At 39.1% G+C, this 20,660-nt stretch overlaps 2 protein-coding genes across 6 annotated transcripts; both read right to left on the reverse strand.

Annotated features, from left to right (window-relative positions):
• Window positions 1–2,502: 2,502 nt before the first annotated feature.
• Window positions 2,503–10,173, reverse strand: LOC107934104 (eukaryotic translation initiation factor 4G). Of its 5 annotated transcripts, none has more exons than XM_016866471.2 (10): window positions 10,068–10,173; window positions 9,541–9,775; window positions 9,285–9,418; window positions 9,033–9,182; window positions 8,805–8,872; window positions 8,671–8,727; window positions 6,866–8,305; window positions 3,644–6,792; window positions 3,105–3,299; window positions 2,503–3,007 (listed from the first exon to the last, which is right to left on the reverse strand). In XM_016866471.2, exons 2-10 carry the CDS (start codon window positions 9,714–9,716, stop codon window positions 2,656–2,658), a joined length of 5,721 nt encoding a protein of 1,906 aa, XP_016721960.2. In that variant the 5' UTR covers window positions 9,717–9,775; window positions 10,068–10,173; the 3' UTR covers window positions 2,503–2,655. The 5 variants fall into 5 exon arrangements, with proteins under 5 accessions (XP_016721960.2, XP_016721946.2, XP_016721973.2 ...); XM_016866457.2 differs by lacking the exon at window positions 10,068–10,173 and adding an exon at window positions 9,872–10,048; XM_016866484.2 differs by lacking the exon at window positions 10,068–10,173 and adding an exon at window positions 9,872–10,021 and having other exon boundaries at window positions 9,033–9,158.
• A 295-nt stretch (window positions 10,174–10,468) lies between these two features.
• On the reverse strand, window positions 10,469–14,044 carry LOC107934137 (pentatricopeptide repeat-containing protein At5g01110). Its single transcript, XM_016866495.2, has 2 exons — window positions 11,174–14,044; window positions 10,469–11,140 (listed from the first exon to the last, which is right to left on the reverse strand). Exon 1 carries the CDS (start codon window positions 13,877–13,879, stop codon window positions 11,180–11,182), a length of 2,700 nt encoding a protein of 899 aa, XP_016721984.2. The 5' UTR covers window positions 13,880–14,044; the 3' UTR covers window positions 10,469–11,140; window positions 11,174–11,179.
• Between the last annotated feature and the right edge of the window lie 6,616 nt (window positions 14,045–20,660).

Consider the following 20,660-nt stretch of genomic DNA (forward strand, 5'->3'; position numbering starts at 1 on the left):
CTGTCAATATACGAGAAGGAAATGCTTGATGTAATGCTAGCTGTCAAGAAATGCCTATTTAGTAGGCATACACTTCAAAATAAGTACAGATCACCAAAGTTTGCATTTTCTTTCTGATCAGGTTGTAATCACCCCTTTTCAGCAACGTTGGGTGGAAAAAATGTTGGGTTATGATTATGCAATCCTATATAAGTAAGGGTCAAGCAATGTTGCTGCTGATGCATTATCTAGGAGGCAATCTTTGATGGAGGGTCAATTTTTACAATTGTCTGGCAACACTGTGAGTTCCAGATTGCTTACCAGAGTGCAAGCTTCTTGCCAACTTTATGATAAGCTTAAGAGGTTGTGTCTTAAGTGTCTAACAATAGAACCAAATCCATCCAAAATACACTTCGGATGGTAGATTTTTAAGAAGAAAGGGCAAGATTGTGGTAGGAACAGTGGCAGATTTCAACTAGGAGCTGTTTCAGTATTTTTATGCCAGTACTATAGGAGGGCATTCTGGGGTCCATGTGACAAAATATAGAATTTCAAGTGTACTCTACTAGAGGGGAATAACTAGGGGTATCGGAAAATGGGTGAAAGAGTGTTCCATTTGCTAGAGGTGTAAGACAGAAAATTTGGCAAAGCTAAGACTGTTGCAACCCCTTCTCATACTTGAAAGAGCATGGTCATTTATCAATATGGACTTCATAGAAGGATTACCGAGTTCCAAGCGAAAAAAATATAATTCTAGTGGTAGTGGACCATCTTACCAAGTATGGCCACTTCTTGGCTCTCTCCCATCCTTTCACTGTTGCTGTGGTGGCTCAAGAGTTCATGGATCACATTTACAGATTACATGGGATGCCAGATTCGATAATCTCTAATAGGGATAAGATCTTCATCAATAATTTCTGGCAAGACTAGTTTAGGGAGGCAGGAACCAAACCGTAGATGTCAATTGTATATCATCATGAATCTGAAGGGCAAATTGAACTGTTAAATAGATGTTTCGAGGGATATTTGAGATTCATGATAGGGGAGAGGCCCAACGATTAGCTAAGCTGGATACATTGGCTAATTGGTGGTACAATTCATCCTTTCACTCAGCCATGCAACTCACACCGTATGAGGCTTTATATGGGCAGCCTCCACCCCAACATATGCCTTGCTTAGCTAGGACATCTATAGTAGCCATTGTGGACAGAAGCCTCCAGCATCGTGAAGCAGCAAGGAAAATGTTGCAGTGTCACTTAAACAAAGATCTGATAGGCAGTTTGAGGAGGGAGGCTTTGTTTACTTGAAGTTACAACCTTACAGACAACATTTAGTAAGGAGAGTAATGAATCATAAGATTTCTCCCAAGTTTTTTTACCCTTTCATGATAGAAACCAGGGTGGGGAAGGTGGCTTACAAACTGCAGCTACCTCCAGGGTCTCGAGTGCATCCCACTTTTCATGTTTCTCAACTCAAGAGACATGTGGGAGCAGTCCAGGTTCAGCCTACCTTACCTATAATGGATGTTTATGGTGCTTGGGCTAAGGAACTGACCAAAATCATTGACAGAAGGATGGTGAAACGGGGCAATCATGCTATGACTAAAGTATTAATAGAGTGGGTAAATTCTTTCCCAAAAGATGCCACCTGGAAGCCTTTGCAGCAACTGAAGGATGCCTTCCCTCATATTAATCCTCGAGGACAATGATCATTTCGAGGAGGTATTTGATACGAGTCAAATCTGAGATATGGAAACTTAAGAGGAAAAAGGGCAAACGGTACGTTTTAGTTTAAATTAATGAAACGATGTGCATCAAACTTTAATGAAAACGGGGCATTTTGGTCTAGTGTCCATACTGTTAGTTTTAACCAATTTTTAAATTGTTTTTTTTTTCTTTTCCCGATATATTCAATTGTAATTTGAGTTGGAGGTTATGCTATTGGTTATCACAATTTTCATCAAGTTTCTCCTCTCTTCTTTCTTCTCCGATTCTCTCTCTTTTTCTTCCTTTGCTCCTCTCTTTTCTGGTTTTCAATAAAACCAGAAACGGAATTAAAATGTGAAGTTCTTTCACTTAGGTTTACAGTAAAGAAAGTAACTAACATCTTAAAATTCTTACACAGAAATTGAACCTTAAAAATTTAGAGTTTCCACTATTCAAAATAAGATCGCAAATGAAGGGAAAAAGAGATTGGAAGGCTTTGGAGATGTGAGATGAGGATCCCAATGAAAAAAAGCTTAGTAGACAGGCAACGGAAATCCCAAAAGCTAAGCTGCGTGGCCAATTCCCAACCTCATTTGTCTTTAATATTTTCGCCCTGAAACCCGACCGAATAGTAAAAACGAAAACTTCAATTTTTTCCCCTTTTTCTTTCGGACATTTTATAGGTTAGGATAATTAAAATATAATGTCTTAACATATTTAAAATATTATTAATTAATACATTTAAATGTTATGGATTAACTGTTGTTTGACTACTATATCATGCCGATTAAAGAGTATCAATACTGTCTTTTCATAATTGTTGTGAAGTGAATATTTGCATTAACGATAATAATAATAAAGTTCAGACATAGCCAAGAAGCATGGAACTTAACAAGAACCCAATGCTAGATTAGGCTAGGCCAGACATGAATTTTCTTCTACCAAAATCAAAGGGAGCAATCACTATTCACTACACTTTGCTATGTGCTAAATAAAGAAAAGTTTCTAAAATCCTTGATCTGTTGGGATGCGAAGGCCGAAAGTCCTCCAGCCGCAAACAGGAGCTACCCCTAATTTCATTCAACACACTTTCTCCTTTCTCTCTTTTAATCATCCCCAAGGTGCTTCCCATAACATCCCCGCCCAGCCCTATTTCCACTAGCTGCCCAGGTTCCTCCCCACCCTCACCTATTAACCGTCCTATCTCCTTCAGACTCATCACATTTTCTACTATCATTTTCCCAAAAATACGTCCCAGAAATTCTGGAGCTTTTGGCGCGTCATTCACTGCGTCCTCCAATGTACTCAGGACAGATTCAAACCTGAATATAACAAAACATCAATATCATCACTTCAAAATGTTATTATAATCAATCATTACAGTAAGCTGGCTTTATATATCTTAAATGATCCTCCTACCCTTTAACAAGTTCAGCCTGGCTCAATACACCATCATGGGACCTTGTCAGGTTGACAAGTAGCTTCGCCAAAAGATCCCGCTCTATGTCTTTCCTCTCAAAACAGTCCGTTACCCATAGCGCAATCATCGTCGGATGGAAGCTTGAAGAATTCAAATCTTTAATGCACAAAGCAACTTCTTTCTCATCTCTGGCGCTGTTTCAATTATGACAAACAATTGCCTACTGCTTAATAATAGAAATCAGATAACAACTAACGACAGCAAATATAGATATGCAGTATAACTTCAAAATTTACCATCAAAACTCACTACTTGTATTTTAAATCAACACATCAGTATCGTATTAACATCATACTTCAAGCAAAAGAACTTTCTCAGGTCAAATTAATGTGTTTGAGAATATATATACATCTTAACATCATACTTCAAGCAAAAGAACTTTCTCAGGTCAAATTAATTTGTTTGAGCATATATATACATCTTATAGGAAACAAGTCTAGTCTAACAAACTCAAAAATCAAATAAGCCAAGAGGATACCTGTAAAATTCTTTAATTGCCTCCATGGACAAATCATGCAGACGCTCCTCGGAACAGCCCTTTTCAGGAGGAATATTTTGAGTGAAACCAGATGATTGGCTTTGTGAGGACGGTGAAGCTGCAAGAGGTCTAGCAAAACTGCGATCTGGGGTCCTCGTGTCCCTATTACCAAAATACATGCCACGTTCCTGGGAACTTGACTGCTCATAAGCACCTGTTGGTGCAGACCTATCTGACCCAAACCTTGCCATGAGATCCTCTCTAGGACCATAAGTCATTTGCTCTGAACCAGAACTAAATCCATTCGTTCCAGCAGTTCTTGAATCTCCGGAAATTGAAGAAATATTAGCTAAGGGAGTACTGGACATTACAGGTGGTCCTCTAAAAGACATCCCTCTACCAAGGCCACCCTGGGGGCCCAAAGTAATAGAATCATCACCGGTAGGTCTTTGAGGCAAAGGAACTGACAGAGTCCTAGACTCCAAAGACTGTCTGTCATCCATGCGAACATCCTGAGCCCCAAAACTATGAGGTTGACCCTGCAGTCCCCGGAAACTACCCATTTGAGAACCTGGAGAAGATAACATTGACCCTCGTGCACTAAAATCCATGGCTGCTCTCTTTGTAGCAGCATTGAAGCCAGGACCACGAGCAAGCCTACTGGATTGTGCTTGTCGCTCTTGAGCAGCATCTCTGTGCACTTCCTCAATCTTTTTAGGCCCTTCAACTTTCCTCCTCTGCTGCCATTTATTCTTTCTCAGATCAATAGCATCCTTCAACATGAACCTGATCCTAGAAGATAATTTCATATTGTTTGACAACTTCGCCATCATCTCAAAATAAGCATCCATATGCACCTTTGCCTTAGGATGGTCAATCATTTCTCCAATCGTACTCATTAATTTGCACAATGCCTCGACATCTTCCTCATCAGGATTCTCGTATTCACCAAGTAGTTTCTTGATGCATTCATGCATTATTCTCTCAGTTAACATTTTCTTCTTGTACAACTCCCCAATAAGTCTAATGTTACCTAACATTCGTCTTCGAGCCTTGATTCTCTTCTCCTCTCTTTCTTCCTCAGACAGCTTAGCCTCACCCTCTTCCTCTATTTTATTTGCTTCTTCTTGCTCTCTCTCCCCTCTCTCAAATTCCTCCTGGCACTTGTTCAGCAGCAATCTCTTGAAAGTTATCTTTTCATTGTCTTCGATAAAATCAGGCAACTCCCCAGCCAGACACTGGCAGAAGTTTGCATACATTTCACAAAAAGTAGGCTCCATTAAAGCTTTGTCAAAGATCTGTGAGATGACACCAGTGAGTGTACCTGCATTGTCGATGTTAACAGCTTTTACTTGCTCGAAGAGTTTCTCAAAATTTTGAGGGGTTAGCTTGTTCAAAATGCCCTTCAGCTGCCTTTGCTTGGCTTCTTCCTCATCAGCCACTTTACCCACTTGATACTTCCTTTCAGCTCTGTGCATTGTCTGCAGTGGACTTTGTGGAGAGGGAATCAAACCCTTTTGCTGATACATAACACCACGATGCCACCTGTCAGCATCAGGACCACCGTGCTGCATCCCTCCATGTGGACTCATATGCGGCATTGGTCCAGCAGGAACCCCTCCAAGATATGGAAGAGGTGTTTGTGCCCGCGGGTGCCTTAGAACACCAAAGTTACCTCCTTGGACAGGCCGAAAACCTGCAACAGCACCATAACCAAGATCAAGTCGCGGATCCCTTCCAGGGCCAAAAGAACCAGGTGGTCTAATCCATCTGTCATCATCAACAATTCCACTAGCACGGCGATCTAATCGAGATCCACTAGATTGCCTATCTAATTTTCTTCCAGGACTAAGGTATGAATCACGATCAACAGCATGAGATGCATTGACATTTGATGCCATCAAGGCCGCTGCAATATCAGAAGCAATATCAAATCCCTGTGGAAGATCAGTATATTGTCCTGCAAACTTAAGAAGAAAATCTCTGGAATACTTCTTCTTTATATTCCCACTTCCATCTTCCTCATGACTTGCTAATCCCCCATGAGCCTGTTCGTCAGTGTCTAAAGTTTCCATGTTTGGTGTAGATATGTCAGCAGCATCTTCCCAATCATCGAGTTCAGCTTTGCTCTGTGTAATTTTCTCACTTTCTATGGCATCCACCTGAAGGGCCTCATGAGATGCCTGTTTCAAATTAACACCAACAGAACTGATTTCTGTACTTGCTAAAGGTGCGACAGTCTCTTTCTTTTCCTCAGGACCTTTATACGCCATATAGAGATCAGAAGTTGTCCCAGCAGCATCCGCTTTCTGAAGAATTTCTTTTAGTTTTTTCTTCCCACTAGTTATAGTACTCTTTGTCCTACTAAGTTGTGGTGCTCGTTTGTCCTTTGAACTAGGTAGCAGAACACCTTCCCCTTCATAATTTGAAATTGACTCCAAGAGGTCAGAAGTTGGGACAGGTGCAGACTGCTGGGCTGATATAACAGTTTTAGTAGCAGTCATCTCATAGCTATTAGAGGCACTAGAAGAAGGATTGGAACCAAAGGTCATGAGAACATGAGAACTTTCAATACCAGTAGGGTCAGCAGTTCTAGAGGTAGAGATATCCTTACTATCAGTGGCTTCCGCATTTTCTACCTTGCCTCCCAAATCTTCATTGTGTACCCTCTGCTCAGTTCCTGGGGTACGAACAATATTGTTGGTAGCTGCTACCTTTGATGCAGAATACTGGTCAGATTTAAGCTCTGTAGATTTCAAGGGAACCAGTTGAGAAGATAAGTGCTCTTCAGGAAAATGTTTTTCCTCTTCATTAGTTCCACTAATTTCAGACCTTGGTTGTTCATCCAGCTTGGAAGAACCATCAATCTTAGCATGCTGAACAACTTCAAAGCTATCAACTTTACTGCCAGTACCAGAAACTTCAGAAGAAACAGTGTTTAAGCTTTCTATCTTGCTCTCTGTCTTCGGGTCTAAGGAAGAAGGCAAAGCATCATTAATGGATGGTAATTCCCTGGTAGATTGAGACAAAACATCAATAGCTGCTAATGATTTTAAAGCTTTTTTAGCCTCTAGAGCTTCAGTGACTGCACCATCTGAAGAGACACCACATTCTGCAGGGTTGGTAGCCAAGTTGGATGTTGATGTAGACTGTAAAGAAATGTGTCAGACAATGAAAACTGTAACATAGTAAGTTCATCAAAAAAAGAGAAAAGGAAGATACCTGAACTGGTGGCTGAATTTGTCCTTCCTGACCTGGTTTCTTCTGATAATTTTTTATAGAGTTTGACCTGCTCAAGCCCTCCGTCCTCTTGCCTTCATTACTGGCAAGAACTAGCGTAGACTCCCTAGACGTGGAATCTGAAGCAGACGATACACAACTAGATGTCTGGCTCTCATCCAAGTTAGTCACTGGAACTCCACCAGAGTGTTTAGCTGTAGCTGGTAATGACTCCGATGTTAAAGATTCATTACCAGATTTTGGCTGTTGTGCAGAGCTCTCCTGGAAAGTATCCAAGTCCCTTTGAGCCTCAGATGAACTAACCTCGCTAGCTGGTGTAGAAGGTTTTAGTGCCCCAGCCTTTTCAATAGGAGGCAAGATACTAGAAGAAGAGGAATCTTCAAACTTCTCCCCGGCAGAAACAGAAGCTGGTTTAACTGTCACCTGTGTTAAACCAAAGTTAGTAAAGGGCATAACATTTTGTGCATCATGTACAGGTTCCACATTCGCTGATTCTAAACTGCCACGAACAAGATGAACGGATTTATTAACTGCCAATGAACCATGGGCAGCTGCTGAATTCATGAAAGAAATGTTTTGATGACCCTGGCTACCAGGATTGTTAAATCTCGGTCCTTGGGTATTGGGTGCTATCTGGTTACTAGCCAATGGCCGTGAACTTGGTGGCAGATAAAATCCAGATTTGGTATTATAGGAATTGGAATAGTAATTGATTGAATGAGGAGCAGCAAAGGATGGAATTGGCTGGGATTGGATTGGCATGTTAGGATGAGGCCTTGGAACTGAAGAACCACCATCTGCACGTGTATCTGTTCGTTTATCAAGCCTTAATTCTTCATGAGTATCGGGGTGAGTAATCTTGACAGGAGTGGTTTTACGTGGAACACCAAACTTTCCACCTTGCTGTTGAGAATACTGAGGGGTAATGCCCATCCCCAAGTTGCCCAATTGTGGCGGAAGGTGGCCACCTATGGATGGTGTGAAACTCAAGCCCCCACCCTGATGCATCATCCCTTGAGGTGGCAATGGAAGAGCCTGAAGACCTGCAACAAAGACTTGCTGCTGCACCTGGGGTCCATTTCCCATAGCTAAGGAAATATGCATTGGCATTTGCATTGAACTGGCAGTAACACTTTGAGACTGAATCTGTGGATTAGGCCCACCATATTGAATGGGAACATGAGGCTGGTGATGAAATGGCATCTGCATAGATGTCATTGGTATATTAAGAGGAGACGGCTTCTGTGTCTGGTTTGCAGGGGGTACTGAAGAAGGTTGTGCATCTTTTTTTATCTTGGGCACTGGGTAAACCTCCCCAGAACTAGATTGCTCAGTTGCAACCGAATCCTTTCTTGGTAGCTGCTGTCTAGGAATGGGAATGGGCAAATTCGGCACACATTTAAAAGAAGAATGATGCCGTGCCTGCAGGAAAAAAAATTCATTTAAATATAAGTATATCCCTAAAAGTCCAAAACTATATCAGTTAAAAAGCATCTAGAGTATAAGCATGAGAGACCAACAACTAAGATGGGCCCAAACATGTCTTATTCATATTTTTCTTCGGTTCTATAGGATCTGTCTCTTAACATTCAAAAAAGTAACCAAAGTGAGCAGACGGAAGAGATCTTTCAGTTTTATGCGTCTTAACTTGCATGTTTCTTCACAGTTAAACTAAATGAAGGAGAATCACTCACTAATTTTATGATCCAATACTCCCTTATCTTATAAAATTTTTTAAAAAGCTACGGCAAAAACCTTATATGGTACAGTTTATGTAAAAGACGAACCTGATTACATTTCTGTTCATCCAAATTTGGGGGTGCTGAGCTAGTTCGAGCTGGAACCTGATTCAAATAAGAATACATGCTGTTAGAAACAAGTTTTTGAATGGTGAAAGATGGAACGCCAAGATGAATGATACCTGCATTCCGTTCATGAAACCAGGAGTTATGGACCCGAACTGTAAAGAGAATGCTTTGGATGCATCTTCTGGTGTTAATCCATCAGAAACAACAAAAAGCATATAAGTAGTTGCATCAGCTTAGAGCTAACTAGAAAAACTATCAAGTAAACAAACAGCCAAAACTATTACCCAATTGAAGTAAATTTGATCCTATAAGCTTAGTACACAAGCACAAGATAAACATACCCTTTTCGCTGGTTGAAGGGAAACTAGTGTCAGAACTTATGGCGGCAGGTTGAGAAGTTGGAGCGTTTGAAACAGGTCGAGTGCTATTCTGAATGGTGTGCGATTGAACAGGCTGGGCAGCGTTGCCTGCAATTGATGCATCTGATGCTCCTATGAGAAAAATAAAGGCAGATGCAAATAACAAAAATTTAATCATGTTTCTTCTACTGTAAACCTATAGAGCTAAGCAAGTTTAAGAAATTTGAATCATACCCAGTAACTGGGGTTGCAAATGAGCACCATTTGGTTTGGTGCGGGCAGCAGAACTACTACTAGACTCGGTAGAACTCACGACCGGTGAATTTAACCGGTATTGCCCTCCTTGTGCATTGCTAGACTTCTTAAGACTATCGTACAGAGTACCAACCAGAAAAAAAAAAAGGAAATCATGAAATTGCCTATAAAACCTTAATCCTATGAACCCTAAATAAAGTGACAATAAAAACGGATGATGACCAGTTGTTGTTACCTTCGATTAGAAGACAAAGAAGAAGATGAAGAAGGAGACCGCGAAGGGGCAGGGCCGCCGCCAGCGCCCTTACTGTAAACGCCTGAGGAGGACCGCTGTTGATTAAAACTGGCTGATCGCCCGGATTTTCTGTATTGTTGTTCGCTTTTCTCCGACCTAGATTGATTGAAGGACATATCCCACACTTGATTCCTCCTATTCCCCTCTTTGTTTTTTGTTTACCTTCTTTTTATCTCTGCATCCAAACAGATCGCAAAATCCATATAATTAAAGAAACAATCATGATATTCTAACATAACGGCAATGAGATCAATCAGCGAAAGACAGTAACTGTGAACTCCAAAGAGTTTGCAGAGAGAGAATTAGGGTTTCTTTTAAAGGCTAGTCATGTCGATTACGCAGCAGAAGTAGAAGAAGAAACGAAAATAAAATAAAAATTAAAACTTTAGTTTTTAAAATAAATAGAAAGAGAAAGAAAGATAAGCCAAATTAAAAAACAAAATAATATAAAATAGAGAGAGAGTTACTGGTAAGAGTAGTGAAGCGGAATTTGGTCAAAAAGTCACTTTTAGTTTTTGGAGGTGAAAAACAGAGAACGACTCGTAATTGCCGCTTTTGAGTTTTATGTGAAAGAGTTCTCCCATCTAAAAATAATATATTTATTTGCTAAAAATACATAGTAATGTAAAATTGATAATTAATGTTTACATGCACTTATTAACTGGATTTTCTTTATATCTTTTATTAAAGTATATATTAATATAATACAAAAAACTTATTGAGTTTTAACTCGATTGATATTATCAATATAAAAAAATGTAAATTCAAATTTATTCAAATGTATTATCTCTTATTTATTGATTGAGGAGAATATATATAATGAGAGGATTATATTAGAGATTCTTTCCGTCGGAGGTGAGAATTAATGTAAAATACGAAACCTTTTAGCACAAACCAAGTTGGGATTAATGGATATTAACTGGACTTAATTAATACAACACATCCCATTCAAGCTTTACCCCAAAACTGAATCCACCGCTATACAACAAGATCATCTAACAGCATGCTACCCCCAAGCCGAAGCTTATTTGTTGTTGATTCCCACCACTCCAGATCGGATGCAACAATCTGATCATGGACACATTCATTTCAACCACTAGCTATTCAAATGGAGAGTGGATTCTTGTAGTCAATAAGGAAGACACTCAGCATCCACGACCTCTGCATGTTACTGTAGAAACAAGCAAGCAGCCAGCCAGCCATCGGTAATTTATGCAATGAACCAAATTTACTAAGAATAGCTATTATTCGGTTTAAGAAGCAGGTCAAAAAGATCCCTTTTCTCACTTCCATTCAAAAATTATTGTATGGAACACCGTGTCTTCCCTCATAGTTCCTGTACCTCTGTTCTTTATGTCTCCTTTCTCCTTGCGGTGGTTTCAGCTCCACGCATTTAGTTCCCAGTGCGGTAAAAGTCTCTGATAGACTTCTGCAATCATCTCAACCATCAGCCACATCTTTTCCAACTGTTCCTATTTTTATATTCATCCCTGACAGATGCGAAGCACTCCCTGTAATCATGAGAATGCTAAAATGCCACCAGGGATTACACAATCAATTCAAGAGATGCCACCAGGGATTACACAATCAATTCAAGAGATTCTGGATTCATTTCCTGTTTATGTCTGCTTCTAGAGAAATAATCATATGTAACGTACATGAGAAATTCTAGTAGGAGACTTTTCCCCGATGTTGCTTTAGAAAACTCAACATCTTCATGTATGTTACGGTATGCTTGGTCCATTATTTTATAAGAAACCTCGTCAAATTCAAAGGAAATCTCATTTAGCTTCTGACACCACATTAGTGCCCTTCTAGGCATCCCCTGCTTGCAAAAATGGGACAACAATACATTAGTAGTAATGACGTTGGGAATAAAGGCCATCTTAAGCAATTTAGCGGTTATGATCATAGCACGATCCAGTATGTCTTTACAAACACCATTCATCATTGTGTTGTATGTCACGGTGTCCGGAACAACACCTGCTGAAAGAAGTTCATCTAGCATCATCACAGCTCTATTCATTTTTTGACTACTACAGAAACCATGAATCCGTATATTATAGGTTGTGATGTCTGGTTCCCACCCATTAGCATACATGTTATTCATGAACTGATTGACTTTGACCATGTCAAATGCTTCACAATACCCACCAATCAAAGTGTTATAGGTTACAATATCTGGGACCAAGCCTGCACGATGCATGTCCATAAATGCATCAAATGCTGATTTCATCGTGGCGTGTTTACAAAATCCATTAATGATGATATTGAAGGTAAAAATGTCGGGAACAAGACCATTTTGCTTCATCTCTCGTCTCAATTTCTGCGCTTCATTTATCCTTCCAAGGTTACAAAACCCAGCAATCAAGGAGTTATATACAAAATTATTTGGCATTAATCCTCTGTCTGACATTTCAAGAAACAAATCATATGCCTCCTCAATCAGACCAGCTTTGGAAAGTCCATTGATAAAGGCTGAGAACGCAACAGCGTCAGGGTATATCCCCCTACATTGCATTTCATTCCAAATATCTTTAGCCCCAGCTAAATCCCCCTTCCTGAAGTAACCTTCCAAAAGCACAGTAAAAGCCACTTTATTGATGGGAAAACCCTTGTGCATCATCTTATACAAAAGCTCCCTAGCTTCCTCCAGCCTCCCCTTCCTGGATAAACCCATTAGCAAAGAACTACATGTGGACGATGATGGAATCAGGCTGAATTTCATCATAAGTTTAAAGACTTTGTAGGCATCCTCTTCCAAGCCAGCTCTGCTGTATGCAGCAATAACAGAGTTAAAAGCAACAACACTTGGTCTCATCCCTTTCTCCAGCATATTCTCTAAAAATTCCATGGCTTCATCCAAACGGCCTGCCCAACATAACCCTGCAACTGAAATGTCACACAATGAATGATCTGGAAGCAAATCCATTACCAATAACTCTCTCAGCAACCTATCTCCATCCTCTTTCCGTCCAAACTTGAAATGCCCTGCAGCCAAAATATTAAAAGTTACAGCATCGGGAATTATACCCTTGGATCTCATTTCTTCATAAAGCATGTTTGCCTGACCAACATCTCTTGCCTTAACATGCCCATTTATTAAGGTATTATATATTGCGACATTAGGGGAAAGACCAATCTCTTGAATCTCATTAAGAACCTTTCTTGCCTCCACCACATTACCCTCAGAACACAAGGCATTAACAATTATATTAAATGTTAAAATGCTTGGGTTACAACTCCTCTCTATCATCAGTTGGACCCAACCAAGTGCGCTTGAAGTCCATCCACGGATGCAATTGGCATTTATTAGAATATTATATCCACAAACATCCGGATTACATTTATACTTCCCCATCACATTAAGCAAACTCTCCGCAGTCCTTAGATGACCCTTTCTGCAAAAACCAAGAATCATGGCATTGAAAGTATAATTGGAAGGACAAGGTCCTTCACGAATCATATCCCTAAACAGCTTCCACACACTACCATAATCACCAACTCTCAGCAAAAACTCAAAAAGGGTTGTCATTGCAGAAGAACTTGGCACCGCACCCATATCTCTCATCCTACACAAAATGCCTAACGCCCGTGTACCCATGCCCGCAGTCAAAAAAGCCCGCATCAACGTATCAAGAACCGAGAAATCCGACTCATAATCATAATGACCCTCCCACATAAACTCCACCAAATCCTCACTCCTAGTTTCCCCAATTCTCCTAATTACCCAGGAAACAACATCTTGAGCAAGATACCGTAGGTTCTGAGAAGCTAAAATATGAGCAACGGTGCAAGAAGATCTAATAGCATCCTCAGAATCATCCCTAAATGCAAACCTAAAGAATGCAAATGCAGTCTCTCTGGTTCCTATAATATTCATGATTCTGACTAAGAAGCTCGGGCAAAACTTGTCAGAAAAACCGCTCAATAGATATCCATGTCGCAACTTGATCACCTTCGAGAGGCCAACAGTGATTCTACGGCGTTCATTCAAATTAATGAAGTTTAAAGAACTGGTGACAGTTGCTTTATTAGAGTTGCAAAAAGGGGAAAACTGATTCAAGTAATCGAAGTCTGTTGAAGTTGATGAAGAAGAAGAAGAAGAAGAAGAAGAAGAAGAAGAAGAAAATGGCCGAGTCTGGATATTTGGGGATTTGTGGAAATTAATAAGATTGAATAAAAATAGGGTTCGTAAGGAGTGAGTAAAACAAACTCGTTGTTTTGGTAAACAAGTGAGATAGATAGGGGAGTAATGCACCTGGAAAGTAATGCCCATGTAGCGTACTTTAGCAGACGTGCAGAGCTGCGCTTATCTTTAACGACGAGTTTTCCCGCAATCGAGCGGCGGAATCGGTGATCGGGTGGTTCAGAAAAGGCGGCAACGATGGGGAAAGATCCGTTGCCGAATTCAACTAAATGGTGTTTCATTTCCATCCTTTTTCAATTATGTTAGATGGTAGACCTGGGCCCTTTTTAGATCTTGTGCTTGTGGGCTTTATTCAATTTATGAAACTATAAATGTTTGTTCTTTCTTTTATGGACTTGTTTGGTTCTGGGCATTTGGTGGGGGTCTATCATAGCTGCCCTTAATGTCTCTGAAAACAAACGATTTAATCCCTATAAATTTTGAAAGTGATTAATTAAACATAATTCATCATAATCTTGATGTATTTTTATTAATTGTATAAAATTTCATGGGTAGAGTAACAAAATTAGCCCCTAAAGTTAATACATTTTGTTAATTTGGTCTTGATTTAACAAATTTAGCTTACAACATTTGCACATTCCATCAATCTTTTCCTGACTTGACAAATTTAGCTTGCAATATTTACAGACCATGACAACATTCACATAGAATATATAAACAATGAGTGCTTAATATCTAATTATAACAATCAAAATAACTTATAATTGAATGAAAACATTAACATCCTGATTAATTGTCTTTAGTTGCTCACTTTCAAAATTGAAAGGGATTAAATTGCTCCAATTTTTTTAGTGAGACCAATTTGCTCAATATCGAAATTGATAATGACATGAGAGGTGTTTTTATCTAATTAATTCGAATTTGATTAAAAATGTAAAGTTGTAAATTAAACTTGATGTTTAGTTCAGGTGATAAAAACTTCATCTCGAGCTCACATGTTGGTAATGTCTTACCTTAACCACTCTTGCTTCAATAAGGATTAATCTCAAAATTTTATGTGATTTGGTGTATATGTAAAATAAAATAGATCTTAGAATAAAATTAATATAAATTGTTGATACCAAGAATCAATAGGAAGGAAAAGTTGGCGAAGGTGAATGACGATTCACACATGGAAGCTAGAGAGTTGTCGTAGAGAGTCGGTGAAAGAGAATGTGAAAGAAATAATGAGGGGGTTGGTCGAAGATAGAGAGTGATGATTGTGTCCATCCCAATTGTTTAGATGAAGCAACTTATATATGAGATGTCTAAGATGTCAGGTGTAACTATAATGCCCTGAATAATTTAAGTCTATTTTTGTGAATTTTGACACAAGTGTGTATTTGCTTTAGTGGATTTGGAAATTTTGTTATCTTTGACCCTAGCCTTATCCTTGGTAAGTTAGGTTATATTTTATCTTTAGTAAATTCATATCAGAATGAGTTTGTTGGTTTGAGTGGTAAGGAGTTAGTTTATTGGAGGTCTTGTGTTTGATTCATTGTGAGAGTGTGGTTGATATTTTTGTTTCGGTTGTGAGATAGTGGTTGGGTGGAAGTGAAATTCTAATAGAGTTGAGAGTTAGTGGGTTAGTGGGATTTAGTGGATAGTGGGTGGTTAGGATATATATTATTAGATTTAATTTAATTTAGTTAGTTTTTTTTCTTCAAAATTTTGGTTTCTCTCTCTCCTCCAAAATTTTGACGTGAGTTTTCTTCCTTCATTCTTCCCCTTACTTTCATTTTTTCCTTTTCTAATATGTTCGTAATTTTGTTCGTTATTCGCGTTGTATTTCAGTTTTTGGTACTCTTCATGTGATTCAGATAAGAGGGGCTACATTTGTTTGAAGTAGCAATTTTGGTAAGTTGTGTTGATGTTTTCTCTCCGTAGTAGCATATTCGATGTTTTAAGGAATTTGATTTCTGTAAATTTGTGGTGTAGGAGAAGGTTGTGAGTAGTGAAGTCTTACTTCAACAGCCTAAATCGAGCTAATGTCTGTTTGTGTCATCGGTAAGTTATATGCATTATTTTGGGTTACGTGTCGATCTGTAAATTGATTGCTAATTGGTCAATAGGATGCTATTTCTTAGGTTTCGAAGGGCTCGAGATTATTGTAGCATCTAAAACGAATCAGGTGTGTACCCTAAACATGAAAAATTGAGCTTCGACGAAAGCCAAAAAAGTATTCTGTAGATGCCACATAGGTGCGTGCCTGGATGTGTGGTTGGCCGTGTGCGAGACACGCCCGTGTGATGGTGTGAGTGTGGCCATGTGGGCCACACAAGCTAGGCCAAGTTAAGTGTGTGGGCCCACACAGGTGTGTGGGTTTGGTCCAGGCCATGTGGGCCATACGGGCAAGGCTAATCTGGGTGTGTGGGCTGATACATGATATTCGCGACAGGTTTTAAAAATTTATAATTAATCGCTCTTGAAACTAACTATTATCACAATAAAGGCAAATGTACCTATTGAACAGTAGTATAGTTTTAGCAAGACCGAATTGTCGAACCCAAAGGAACCAAGAGTACTAGTAATTACTTTCTTTTTATTATCTAGCCTAAAAATTAAGGGATTTGTTTATCTAAACTAATTAACTAAACTAATGGTGCATAGTGAGAAAATTGGGAAAAGCTTTTGGGAAAACTCAATTGATTAAGACAATACCCAAGGAAAAATCCACCTAGACTTTACTTGTTATTTGACTCTGAATCAGACGATTTATTCATTTGACTTGATCCGTAGAAATCCCTAAGTTATATTATTATCTCTCTCGAGACTAATAACGTCTAACCCTAGGTTGATTAATTGAAATCTCTTTCTAATTAACACCCTAGTGTTGCATTAACTCGATCTATGGACTCTCTTATTAGGTTTCACCCTAATCCAGCAAAATCTTGTCACCTTATCTCTAGGCGTGCAATCAACTCCACTTAATTACGACAAATTTACTCTTAGACAGGGACTTTTGTTCCTTTAAATAAGCGTATTAACTTGAATCAATATCCTGGAATATTAAAACAAGAATTAAGAACACATAATTAAGAACAAGTCAAATATTTATCATACAATTTAGATAATAATAACAAGATCCATCTTAGGTTTCATTCCCTTTAGGTATTTAGGGGGTTTTGTTCATAATTATGAAAGAAAAAATCTTAAAAGAATAAAGATAACAAAACATAAAGAAAACCCAAAACTCTTGAAGGAAATTGAAGGGAGATCTTTAGTCTTGACGATGAATCCAGCTTTTGAGATGGATCAATCGGCTTCCCTTGAGTAATTCTTGCCTCCTGCCTCGTGTGTCCCCTTCTAAGTGCCTCTTCAGGTGTTTAAATAGGCTTTAGAATGCCTAAGACCCTAAAAAGTGGCCTTTTCCGAATAGAACTATACTTGGGCTCGACAGGGACACGCTCGTGTGCCACGCCCGTGTGTGATTGCTTTAGACCGTGGTCAAGGCTGCTAAATAGGCACGGGTATGTGGTCTACCTGTGTGAATCGTGCTTCGATTCTGCCAAATGGACATGTCCAAATGGCCTACCCTTGAGAGGAAGTCTAGGCTATGTTGATTTCTCATGTTCGCCCGTTTTCTCCGTTTTTGGCCCATTTCTCGCTCTTTTTACTCTCCTATGCTTACCTAACTATAAAACATGAAATTAAAGGATTAGGAGCATCGAATTCTCCAAATCTAAGGAGAAATCATCCATAAATGTACTAAGCATGGGATAAAAATATGTATAAATTATGGTTTATCAAATACCCCCACATTTAAGCGTTTGTTTGTCCTCAAGCAAAATCCTCAACTCACAATCAAAATAAATTCTTCTCAACTTATAATCTCTATTGATAATATCTCAAAATAAACCATAAGTAATCATACATTGAGAATTCAACTAGAAGAACATTAAAGTTTCAAACATTCCAAGTTGAGCATTTTATCACAAAAATATAGGTGTCTCCCCTCATTTAAGTGATTGCCTTTGATTCAAAATATCACAAAGTTTAACATCCTCACTAAAGATTCACTCAAACCTGTCAAAGTGTTTAAGGACAATAAATGAAGCACTCATTAGTCAATATAAACAGTTATTACCATAGACTTGTATGAAAATCAAATCTCCACCACTATATATTGAGATGATACGTCAATCAAAAGGTCTTTAGAGGGTTGTAACGTGGCTTTGGTTAGGGGGTGTGATCACAAGCAGAAAGAAAAGGTTAGAATCGAGATTGAATTGAAAAATCACCTAACTAGAAAAATAACTAATCATTAATTGAAAACAAGTGAGTTTTTTCTCAGAATATGGAATTAACACTTAAGCTCAAAAAACAACGAATTACTACTAATATATAAGTATGTATTTTTTTTAAGAACAAGTCATAGGCTATCTATCAAAAATAAAACATAGCTAAGCAATTTATTCAAATCAAATCTCGACAAAAATAAGGATCAAGTTAATTTAGGGGATTTCAACAATAATGGGTTAAGGGTTAATGTTGAGGGTAAATCAATGAATGGGTTGTTAGGCTCAAGGGGGTTCACTAAGCGTTAATTGTAAAGGTAGGTTTTTATGGAGTAAGTGGGTTAAACCTAGGTGCTTTTATCATCTTGACATATCAAATCAAAGGTGTGGTCTTGACATGTATAATCAAGCAAGTTCTAGAATAACAGGTCAATATTGACGTACTCAAAGCAACAATAAAAGTGAGCATGAAAGAAATAATAAATGCTCTAAAGGCTCAAGATCTCACAAAAATTATGGATTTTTGATGTTTAAACTTGTGAACTTCAACTTAAGATAATACCGAAACTTGAGGGGAACAACCTAAAAATTTTTAATTCTCAAAAGTCAACTTTATCATGCTTGATTCTCTAATTTCTTAAAGTTTAAACAATAAATGCATAAATGCCTATGTTTTAATTCAAGACATATCAACAAAAATCATAAATTAATCAAAATTCATTCTAATGGTGATATGAGAAAATTATTTGAGAACAAGACAAAATTCCGGGATTTTTCTGATAATGATATAAAAGGTCCCCCAACACTTAAGATGTATATTGCCCTCAATGTACAAAGTTAGATTTATTGAATTATATAGATATATAATCATAAGATAGGGAGAGGAATGAAACTTCCTGAATGTTGAATGGAATCCTTGAATTGGAGGTATAGAGAATAATCGGCCAGGGCAATGATAAGATTGGAGGAGGATACTCTAGTGGTGGTAGAGGTTGGGTTCCACAACTACAGTGTCCAGCGAAGAGGTTACTGTGGTGGTCGGGCAGGACATGGTAGTCGTGGAGAACCTTTTCCAGTGGAGTTTCTAGTTCCTGAGTGATGATGAGCTTTGGAGCTCTTTATAACTGTGATAACATCAAGAACCCTTTAGGAAATATAGAGAAGCATAATTACTCGTAATGAAATAACCGAAACTATAAATTGTTCAATAGAAATTATAAAGCCTAAAAATGAAATAGTATTAAAGGAAAATAAAATAAAAAGTACTTAAAAAAGATAGATAAAAATAAACGTGAAAATAAAAATAAAAAATAAAAAGTCTTTAAACATCGTCACTGCCGGATGGTTCGCGAGGTGGTGGTGGCGATGAGATGTGAAGGAGCTGACAAATCTGATGTAGAGTAGCATCAATGTGATCAAAGCACTAAAACACTGCTGCTCAAATCGAGAAAGGCGCTTAGAGATGTCAGAGTATGAAGTCACCGTATGAACTGGACGATGGATGGGTGGTGGCTGAGACCGTGGGTCCTCGTACTGTGGAGGGACATCATTAGTAATGTCCTCTAGGTTCTTCTTCTCGGCAGACTAGACGAGGCGGTACTGAAGAGGGTAGGTTCTACGTCGTTTCTTGATCATCCTCATATGTAGCATACTGGAGATGCCCTGTAGGGGCATTTGGCTGATGAGAGTCAGAGAGGATAATTGTGCTGCTGTATTGAGGAGCCCGAAGAACCATGCCAGTCTAGTCACATAGGGGCCAATAAAGATGACTACTCTCCTATGCCGCTCTGTCTGATGGCAAATGGCTAGGGCAATGAAATAGGCATGGTCGAAGACGTACCCTTTCGCCATGCTCCACAAGAAATAGGAGTCGTGAGTGTTGACGACGTCGGTGCTCTCTCACCACTCTGTCAGTGTGTGAGTAAGGATAGCATGCAGGTATCTCATGGACGGGGCGAGAGCCGATGCCTTAGAGCAGCTGGGGTCATAGGTGGTTGAGTCAGGGACTAAAGCTCTCCAACACTTCGAAAGAGGATAGTGGATATGGCGATAGAAGGTGACGCATTCGTTGTCGTCCATGAACTCCTCTGTATATAGCCCTAGTACAATTCCCAACTCAGGTACGCTCAACTGGCGAACCAAACCACCGAGGCAGAACTGGACCATTCCTGGATCATCAAACTCTGTCATAACGGTTTGGAAGTGAAAGGTCGAACAGAGTTCCAGTGTGAGCTCGAGGTATGTCGGCTCGATGATCCCAAAGAAGAGCTCCTATGGATCAGTCGATAGAAGGGCTCTGATCGCGTCAGCCAGTTGGACTTGTTCAAGTGCGATCCAGTCAATACAGTGGCCCGCACCTAAGGGTCGGGCCCGAAGTATCTGAAAGAGTTCTTCTTGGGGTCCTTAGGAAAACTGAATAAAGGGATGTCTGATCTTCGTTGTAGGACCCGATGATGACGCTACTCCTTTCCTCTTCTTCGAGGCGGGGACAACGGTTTTCTTACCCCGTGGGTTTGACATGGTATCTGCTATGAAAACATGAAGTTATAAGAATAATCCCCACGAATGGAAAGGCATGCAATAATGTTAAAACCAAATAACACTATTTCATAGGGGTTTTCTGACTAAATGAA

The sequence above is a fragment of the Gossypium hirsutum genome, chromosome A12 (assembly GCF_007990345.1).
Source record: "Gossypium hirsutum isolate 1008001.06 chromosome A12, Gossypium_hirsutum_v2.1, whole genome shotgun sequence".
Classification (NCBI taxonomy): domain Eukaryota; kingdom Viridiplantae; phylum Streptophyta; class Magnoliopsida; order Malvales; family Malvaceae; genus Gossypium; species Gossypium hirsutum.

What these genes read in the sequence shown, in the direction of transcription:
- LOC107934104 (XM_016866471.2), bottom strand. Translation starts at nt 9,716, where the DNA reads ATGTCCTTCAATCAATCTAGGTCGGAGAAAAGCGAACAACAATACAGA. An exon ending in TCTTTGTCTTCTAATCGAAG is followed by an intron (nt 9,419 to 9,540) that starts GTAACAACAACT and finishes TCTGTACGATAG; the next exon opens with TCTTAAGAAGTCTAGCAATG. An exon ending in TTTGCAACCCCAGTTACTGG is followed by an intron (nt 9,183 to 9,284) that starts GTATGATTCAAA and finishes TTTTTCTCATAG; the next exon opens with GAGCATCAGATGCATCAATT.
- LOC107934137 (XM_016866495.2), bottom strand. Translation starts at nt 13,879, where the DNA reads ATGGGCATTACTTTCCAGGTGCATTACTCCCCTATCTATCTCACTTGT.